This window comes from Hippichthys cyanospilos, chromosome 3 (assembly GCF_059441005.1).
Source record: "Hippichthys cyanospilos isolate Australia breed blue-spotted pipefish chromosome 3, RoL_Hcya_1.0, whole genome shotgun sequence".
Taxonomy (NCBI): domain Eukaryota; kingdom Metazoa; phylum Chordata; class Actinopteri; order Syngnathiformes; family Syngnathidae; genus Hippichthys; species Hippichthys cyanospilos.
The window spans coordinates 1119854-1129943 of NC_142371.1; the positions used below are offsets into that span (position 1 = coordinate 1119854).

The 10090-nt window shown below is 38.8% G+C and overlaps 1 protein-coding gene across 2 annotated transcripts; it reads right to left on the bottom strand.

Moving 5' to 3' along the window:
• Positions 1-240: 240 nt before the first annotated feature.
• Positions 241-10090, bottom strand: LOC148425335 (glycylpeptide N-tetradecanoyltransferase 2). 2 transcript variants are annotated; one of them, XM_088411565.1, is made up of 12 exons: positions 9914-10090; positions 9407-9524; positions 7537-7678; positions 6964-7082; positions 6790-6881; positions 6293-6409; positions 5336-5506; positions 5101-5209; positions 4850-5020; positions 3181-3348; positions 2493-2630; positions 241-2415 (listed from the first exon to the last, which is right to left on the bottom strand). In XM_088411565.1, the coding sequence occupies exons 1-12, from the start codon at positions 10024-10026 to the stop codon at positions 2395-2397; spliced, it is 1479 nt and encodes a 492-aa protein (XP_088267691.1). In that variant the 5' UTR covers positions 10027-10090; the 3' UTR covers positions 241-2394. The 2 variants fall into 2 exon arrangements, with proteins under 2 accessions (XP_088267691.1, XP_088267689.1); XM_088411563.1 differs by having other exon boundaries at positions 9872-10090.

Sequence of the window (10090 nt, forward strand, 5' to 3'; positions counted from 1 at the left end):
TTGTTACTAGGTTTAGTTTTGTGTGTGTGTTGAACATCATTCTTGTCTTATGTAATTTTAATCTAAAAGAAAAAGAGGCAAATATCACCCTGGACCTGTGATTTGATTTTAGAAACTATTTCTAAAATAAAACAAAATAGTTTGACCTGAATTTTCCCGTTTACATGACATCTGTGGTCAAGTAACAACAAAGCATTAACAAAAAAAACCAACAAAAAAAACCATGGGGAGGGATGGGTGTATTCTTGTCATGTGAATTTATTCAAATATCCATGCTGGTATAAGCGGCATTTGTTGAACAATTGTTAATTGCATGGAGTCTTGTGGTCTACAATAATGCTGGTACAAGTTCTGTCAGCCTTTTTCACAGCTTATAATGGATTCGATTTGAAATATTGTTCTTCAGATTCATAAAGCTGTATGTGTTTGTTTACCCCGTAATGTCAAAACTCCTGGGGGGGGGGAGAGAAAAACAAAACTTAACATCCAAATAAGGCAGGTCCTTGGGGCCGGAATTGTCACTAAAGGGTGTGGCTAGTAACAATATTACAATCACTGCAGCAGCATGCGCAACATTCACACATTTGGGAGACACACCCGGCATCTATCTGTATTATACATAAAAAGTTCAGCCATCATGGTGAATGCAATCCACTCAAGGTTTCAATTATACAAAAAAAAAAGAGCTCTGACTCAAGCAGTCTGTGCTTTCTTCATCAGTTGTAAAGGGAGAAAGGGCAAAGCACGCAAAAAAGAAGACAACATAGAACATCTCTATTATGAGAACAGAACAACAGCAGGTTCGTGTTAACATCAACCAAGTCATATCACAGTTCTCTGGTTGCCCCGTTTAGACTTCTATAGGGAGGGAAAACTCATGAGTCTGATTAGAAACCAAACTTTACCCATGCATTTAGCTGCACCACAACTTTAGGAAAAAAATACAGTAGATCTGTTTCAGACAGTATGAGTATGGACAAGGATGAAAAGACATCAAAAACAAAGAAAAGCCCCAAAATATCAAATATATGTAGCTTCTTTATCCCAGGCAATCTAAATAACTCTCTCTGGAATGAATCATTGAACAGGGATTGCGATTAACAAGCACATTTTTACATATGAAATGACACACAAAAAAAAGCTTTCGAGCAGCTTATCGTCTGACTGAATAACTAAACGGTCTTTTCTCCACAAGACTCTATTGTCCCAAGCACAACAGGAAGACGAGAATTTGCTGTTTTGTTGACGATTGGTCTTCCCTCGACACAGATCAAGTGGAGTTTTCAAGAAAGTTCTCTGAGGGCCATTATAAATGCATGAAATTATTATTTTACACGATGCACAAAAAGTTAGAATGAAGCTAAAATGCACTGTAACCTTTACAAGGTGAACCTCGTTTGACCTGTGAACTGGACGTGACTATTCATTGAGTACTTTTGCACAAGATGGATCTGAATGGCGAAACTCACAGCTTTTTTTATTTTGATTGAACCAGAAAATTGGTACACGAATCAAACCTGTTGTGAATCTGACCACTCAGCAAGACAAGCGACACAAAAAGTACTCAAACAGGGCGATTTCAAACTCAAATTGTAATACAGCATCCCTAATGTTTTGTGAGTAACCTGTTTTGAGAATGTACTTTTTATTAAAGGCTATTAATCGCCACAGCGTTGTAACATTGGCGGCAGCTCACCTTCACACTTAGAAGTACCAAAGTTTTCAAACGTTGGCCACCTTGAGGAACTTTTTGAAACTGAAAAATTGTGCTTGACGACTGTAGTACATTCTTCATTAAAAAAAAAAAAAAAAGTCCTAAAAATGAGTGAATGTCATCATGCTGTATATGAAGCTCGGTATTTTATTAAAAAAAAAAGTCAATGCACTAGTTTTTTTTTTTTTTTTTTTAATGAATGTATACAGTGTCCACGTCTGTATGTACCTCAAACAAAATAAAGTACCCAGCAGAAGAATGATATATACTGCAATGAACAGCCCTCTGTTGGTGAGGGGCAGTAGTACTGAGGGGCAAAAATAAGAATAGTTGTTGCGTTTACATACTGTTTTGGATGATGACGGCATGCCGCTGATCTCCGTGCATGCCACACTGGCTTGTTTCAAACATGAGCGTACGTGTCAGGCATAACATAACGTTCACATTCAAAATGTTGTGGATTCTAACAGTTTTGTTTTTTTTAACACCCCCAAGTGAGCTGAAAAAAATGCGCCGGGAGTGGGGGACAAAATATTCCTGGAATAAAGGTTTTTGTTTTGTTTTTTTTTTTCACGGCAGCCTGGCTCGGGTTGACCTGTGTGTGCAAGTACATATTTTCCAGGCTTCGTGTCCTCATTGGGTGTATGTGTGTGTATAGCGGCCGTAAACACGGCATGAGGCTACTGAAGGACCAGGCCAACCTGAAACAGAATTACATTTGTTTTTAAATACATTTTTTGTTCAAAAGTTTGAAAATAATCAAACCCTGTTCACTGACCTTATCAGCATCCATAGAGGGACATTTCCAGTTGTAGAGGTAATACTGCAGATTTCCATCTCCTATACCGAACTTGAGCTTTTCCAGAAAAACTTTATTCTCCATTAAATCCAAGGCATTGAACACATCAAAGCCTTTCTGTTAAGGGGGAAAAAAAAATCTAAATTGTCACTCAAATTATGTAGTATTAGATGAGCTGTCATTAAATCAGTGCTTCTCAGTTATATTTTGCAAAGCCCACCCAAGCTTTCAGCCCCTCCCCACTCGACAGGCCAACTATAAGATTATTATCTATAAAAAAATTACAATTATATGTAATACTGTATCCTTTTAAAAATTAATACAATAAAAAAACAATATAAAAAACTTTCACCAACTGTTAACTACTTTTTTTATTTGTTACAGGTTAGTCTAAAACTGAAAAAGTTACCACGATAACTGTAAGATTATTATCCATTAAAAAATGTAAAAGTATACCTGAAACCATATCCTTTTTAAAATGACCAAAATCCACTTTCAACAACTGTTAACCATTTTTTAAAAGCATGTATACAGGTTAGAGATTAGTCTGAAACAGAAAAAAAAATACTAAATGCTGATATCAATGTGCTTGGAAACAAATGCCAATCCTTATTCTATTGCAGTTACACTTCAAATGGCAAATGACAAATATAAATGACTCAATTACCAGTTTGGCGAGGATAAGGGCATCATTCATTAAATCCAGTAGCGGCGTTTGCGTGTGAACATTGTAAAAGGAATATGCAGCCTTCAAGCTCCTATGTAAGGGGTGATGCATCACCGTGGAGGGGAGAGTGTAGAAACTAGCGAAGTCGGTCAAGACGCCACCGGCACCCTGCAGGACACAAGAGCAGCGTCAAGATGGTGGACATGCCACGGCCATGACTGTAGAAGGTCATTTGAGCATGTATTCACCATCATTGAGAGGACATTGTAACCGGGTTTCTACAGGTACTGGCAAAACGAGTTTATTCCATGTTTTGCGCTAGCTAGGGGGAACTTGGATGACGTAAGACCGTCAAAAAAGTTGACAACACAACCACTTAAATAGTATAATCTTTGTCCTAATATCAGGATAATTCAGTGCACTACTAGGTTATTGCCTAAATCTTCACACAACTTAATGGCAAACAGTTTTGAATTATGAATGAAAGGCACTGTAAAAAAAAATGCTCAAACGGCTTTATTGTAAGCTGTCTCAGCATTCATACGATATCCTTGATATCCAGATTATGTACAAGTACGTCCTTTGTCCTCACGAGTAGGGAAACTTTAGGCACAACTAGTACGAACTACTACTTGCATTTTAATAGGCAAAACGGTGCCTTTGGCTTAATGCATTGGTTCGCTACCTTTTTTCAATGATGTATCACATGTAAAAAAAAAAATTCATGCAAGTACTACCTAACTAGCACAAAACATTTCAGAAATTGGGGGGAAATAAACAAACCAATAACAGTTTGGAACAACATTTGTCGTGGTCTCTTCTAGACGAATTTTATTAAATGGGACAATGTGTAAGAATTTGACCGTGTTTCATTAATGAAAGAAGGGGTGGTGTTCGTAGCTATAACAGACATGGCAGCCTCCGCAGGAGTGTCTCCCACCATGTAATATCATTTAATGATACTAGACGTATGATTATATTTAAAACATACCGTTGATTGTTAAGAACAAATTTATATTTAATTTTATATTTAATATAAGTTTTTGAAATTTATAATCATTTAATGTGTGCCTTTTGATTGAAAAACTGTCTAAATCTTACACATTGCCCCTTAAAGCAACTCTAGAAAATAAATTGTGTAACAATCTGTTTTCTTTCTGGTTTGCCTGCTGTTATATGACATCACTAATAATGATGCACGTCCACTTAAAACCTAACAAAATAAGGACATACAACGTCTTGCAAAGGAGATACTATAGTACAATTTAGCAATAAGTTGTTTCAATAAATTTGATCTTAATTAGAAAAGGAAATGTGTTGCTCCTGTCAGTTTCAAAAAGTATAAAAATTTCATTTGCTGATAACGGAAGAAAGCATATTAAAATGTCATGTGTTCCTTCCTATTTGCGAACCACTGTCTTCGTGGACAGGAGGAAGTACAAATAATCAAATGGTAACGTGGTTGCACATATCTGCGCAACCTCTTCCAACTAGGGACGCATGTGTAGAGAATAAACCCTTACTTTGCTCGTTAATCGAGTCAGCGGACATCTGCCACATTTCAAAAATTCTTTGATAAAACCTTAATAAAGTTGAGCTGTTCTAGCAGCATTCGAACAGGGGAAATGCCCAAGGTTTTTTTTTTCTTAAGTGAGAGCATTGCAGCTACCTCCACGACATATGTGTCTATGATGTTTTCCTGCGGTAGCAGCCAGTGAGCCACCTCGTCGTCGCTCATGGAAGGCGCCAGCTGGAAGCGTCTTAGGTACTTCTGTAGCAATTCTGTCACCTGCCGGATGTCGCGCCGTTCCATCGGCCGCAGCCCCGCTGTCTTGGTGCTCTGCGGGGACAATGAGCAATTACATCAAGTGAATAATACTCTTTGTAATGAGAGAAGCTCGGATGAATGGGAGGCTTTACATCTGGTAGTCTGTAGAGTTTCATGGTTCTTTGCAGGGTCATGTTTCTGCTCAGGTGGGAAAATTTAACTTCCACAAGCTTTCTGGGATTCAGAGAACGATGCCAATACCTGCAGAATAGTCGGTATAGTATTTCACTGGCTTTTGCAGTTCCTGTGTCATACAACAAATCAGACTGACCTTTTACATATTTTGTCTCATTTTAAAAGGAGTCATCCGAGGGCATGAATGTTTACCTGCACGTGGACACCGGTTTTGGCAGCACGACGCCTGCTGTGTACACCGCTTGAAATATTCCCTCCAGGTTGACCCGCCGTGTGATCTCTCTGATGAGCACCGGCGCCACACGCTTTGAACGGAGCTTCTTATGGACACACAGAAAGTTGATTTCCACCATCCTCTTCAACCTAGAGCAGCAGAAATGCAGGTTTGAGCATTGAAGACCTCATTGGACTGATTGATTATTGGACTCTAGGTTGACTGACCCCTGACACCGATTAGTTCTTGAACAAGTCATTAGCAAGCGCGAATCAAACCTACAATAGGGGGGAGTTGGTGGAGAGATTTCAAAGTGCTAAGAGCAAAAGACCAACCAGGGAGAAAATAATCCAAGCTGCTTTCTGGTTGGCTGCTAAGCGCAGTGTGAAAAGGCCCTAAAGGGACACTTTACTTGTTTTAGTCCTTTGCACAAGTAAAAAGTTAATATTGTCTATAAGTAATTTGATAACTAGATTGTTTTTCGTGTACAAATTAACACATTTAAAAATAAGTTTATTTTTTTTAATCAACTTGTTGAATACAGAAATATGATACAAACTTCATTCAAGTCACATTTTTTCTTTACAAAAATTCACAATGCATACTTTTTTGTTAAAGATTTATGCCTTGAAAAGCAACGATCAAATGACACGTCTTATTTGTTATCAACATAACAAAACATAGTAAAACCTTTGACTAAAAATGGTTAAATAAGTTTAGTACCCTTTTAAAAATTTACTCAGGTCCAATTAAAACATATAACTGGCTTTGTAGTACTAGTTTAAGCAGACTGTGTTTGTCTATTTTTGTGTTACTGGCTTACATACTTTTTTCAAGGAACTGTCGCAATGGAAACTCCCTAATTTGAGTCTGAAAACATGTTTTGTTAAACATAGCATATCCCTGGTTATGTGTGACCATTTATGAATACCCACGTTTCATAAATACGGATATCTGCGGGGATGGCACTGATGAAGCCGACAAGCTTCTTATTTGAGGTCACTCTCACTCCGCAGTGCCACTGTGGTAACCAACCAGGCGGCCGTAACGCCCTGAGGAGGAAGCACATATTCAATGGCAAGAGACGTTACTTGCTAAACATAAAACGTTCACTCATGTATTTGCATGCGAATGTAAATGAAGGTGTGTGGACAGTGTGGTACAATATCTTGTTTTCTAGTCTTATTTGGAAAAAAAAACAAGATAGCACAGTGTAAATGACTGCTGAAATGAGGTTCTAACTCCGGCCCGGAATGAGAGAAAGGGAACAGTTAGACAGCCGCAATTTTTGGGGTTGCAAAAAGTTTGATGGGAGCAAAATGAGCAGATGAGTAATATCATGATCACCATAATGAAATACCTCCTCCCGCTCAAAAAAAAAAAGCAAATTGTGACACACAACATGAAAAAAAATGCAGAAATGAGAACTTACCATTTGAGGAAGCTTGGCGAATAATCAAATCTGAACATGTTATCGTCGTCCTCCACGTAGTTCTCATTTAACAACGTGTACAGCTCCTTCAGCTGAAAAACAAAGTGCCCGCTCATGACGTTAAGGAGCCGTCAATCGGGCCACTTTCACATTTGAGACGTTAGTTGTACTCACTACATCAGCATTGCTGAGATCCAGAGTGTCCCACATGAAGCCTTGAGGTAAAGAATACGGCTCTTGCCTGATATTTTCTTTGTCAGCCTCAATCGGACCGTGACACGTCACCACCTCGTCTACGCACACAGCACACTAACTCAGCATTTGCCTACTATTGACAAGTTTAGTTATATAGTAACTAAATATAATAAATATATATTAATATAGTAAAACCATATGTCGAGTTTCCATGGAAACTAGATTACTCTGATGCTGCAAGGTATGCCTTATAATTATTGCATTTGCTGTGACACAGAGCAAGAGTATGTCATGCTAAAACCATTAGATGACGCTAAGGAGCAAAAACAGCAAAATGATGCAAATGATGCAATGATGCTTGACAGGCTGAAATAAAGAACCAAACTTTTTTGACATATGGTGCCAGTTTGAGCTCTGTTTATTTATATTTGGAAATTATTGGGTGTATGACCTTGGAGGTTTCACTGGATTTTCCAAATAACAACTATTTACTGCTGTTGCTTCCTATTCAGTCTGCACGTCATTAATGTACTGAGGTGAATGTGAACTTACTCAACTTGGGCACCGGCTGGGTGTCCCAGAACTGGTACTTGTGCTTGGCTGCCTCATCAATGCTCTTAGCTGGGCCTTGACAGGACAGTAGCTCCATAGCTCTTTGGATGTCCTGCAATTTCTGGATGGGTAAACCAGGATTCTGTAGAGTTACAAATATGGAGAGCTTTAAGGATGAGAGATAAAAAAAAGGGAAAAAGAGAGGACAATGCCTCAAGGCTGGTAATATTTGGGGTTCAAACAAATCGAAACGTGACTCACGTGTCCGAGCGATATCAACTCAAAACATTTTTTGGACCTCTCCTCAAAACTAGTGCAGTCAAGAAATTTAAAAGTCATTAAGAGCTGCAATGATTTCATTTAATGAATCTTTTTTGAAGATCACCTGAAAAGTTCTGAAAAACAAGCCCTTCACTGTCGTTTTTTGCGGATGTATTATGTTATTGTGACAGTTTAAAAGTTTGAGCTACAACAACAAGAAAAATGGGGTCCTTCATTTATTTTCTTTAACATCCGCCGTTATAACCCTTTACTATGTGCTGGATTTGAGACGAGTCCCAAATGCTGACTGCTAAGTGCCAACAACTCCCATGTGCTCTTACATTTTCACATCTTCCTTCTGCTCCGAACTTAGGCTCCAACCCACAACAGAATCCTTATCAGGTTACAATAAACACAATGGTTTTCACTTCAGGATGTGATTGATCTTTTTTTCAACTCCCAATAAGCGTACAAAGCCCGATGCATAAAAACGGATCTAATCAGCATACGGAAAGGAAAAAGTTCATAAAACATAGATGAACATGGTCAAAGCAAACAATTAATTTGAAACACCTAATCAATACATATATTAATTTTATAGATACGAAAATACTTTATGAATACAAAGACTGATGATATTATTGTATTCAATAAGTCATTAAATCGGTGTCCGTTCTGCAGGTGTCAGTATTCAGTAACACAGCATCAACACAATAACAACACAGTGTCATTGTGCCTACATGCTCCCTAAAGCATCATCAACCAATCACCAATCAATCAATCAATCCATCCATCCTTAATTCCTGATAATGTAAAGATAGTGGCTCTAAAATGAGGGCAAAAGTACCTCTGGGGTACGTCAAGGAATTCAGAGGATACATTAGATTTTAACAGGGTTCCAGCAACAATCAGCAAATTTAAATTAATACTATTTGATGCCGCGAAAGGAACAGTAGTTTTTTCTTTTCATTAAGAGCAAAAAAATTCATGCATGAAGCAACTTACTACCAAAATGTGCCATATATGCAAAATGTTGTATACATTGATTATGTTAGGTTTCACATTGATGTACATTGGCAATAATTACGTTATTTTCCAGCAGATGAGTCAGAAAACATTAAACATAAAACATAAAAACATATGACAACACATGAAAACATAAAACATTCTATCTTCTGAGTTTCTTACATAAAATACTGAAACAAATACCTCGACAAATGAAGTTTCAAAGTTTAATAAATCAGACATGGATGGCACACCACTCTTCTAACTGTTTAAAGTTGGCTTATTTGGTTGTTTGGTAGCCTTGCACTGTTAAAGGAGGAATTGGCTGGAAAAAAAAACAATTTCACTGGGGCTTCATAATTAAAAGATGGTTGATAACCATTGGAACGAAGCCTACTAACAGGTGGATGAAGAAGCTAAGTAAGTCTCAATTTGAAGACCAAAACGATCAAAAACGAAGAGCCCGACACTGCGGTATTAAAACACCATATCGATTCTCGCGCTCTACCTGTAAGATAAGTTATTTTTGTCGACACATGACATGATAATGAAGTAAAGCCATTCGAGATCATTTGAAATGGTCCTGAATAGATGGGGTGCTCACCTTGATCTCCTGAGAGTCAGAAGCTGAGTCTGACTTGGCTCCTCCAGAGGTTGGTTTTTCTTTCTTCCTTTTCTGTTTCTTCTTTTTCTTCTTGGCCCCCAAATCCCCACCGGGACTCCTGCAAACACGAGGAGGGCAAAGTCACGTTAAAAGGCGATACGGACTCGAGATGGTCATAGAGTGAGGCAGGCAGTGAGGCAGCAGGCTAACGTTAGCTGCCATAGCAACGAATGACAGCAGCGCTAGCTCGCTAACGGTTTGCCTGACATCATTCCTCTAAAGTCAAGACACGGCTTAGGTAGTGTGTGTTATGTTATGTTTGAGTAAACGGCGTGGTGACAGCTTTGAGCCACAACGTTGAGCGAGTTTGCTTGTTTAAAAGAACAGTCCCGACAGAGGGTTGTGTGGTTGTGTTTGTATTGGCTAACTGCATTAGCCACCGAGCACACACACAAACATACATACATCCACGCGCATAAACTGTGATGTGCGACAGGCCGTCCGCACCCTTGCGCGATTTCGTTTTCCTCCTCGTTGTCCCCGTCTATGCCGCAAGTGTCCTGGTCGTCCAGCTCCAAGCTCTGCTGGCTGGCGGCGGATTCGCTGTCCTCCGCCATCATTAAGACGTTAAAAAAAAGAAAAAAAAGGGGAGGGGGGGGACTGCCCGAGAGCCGTCTGATACTG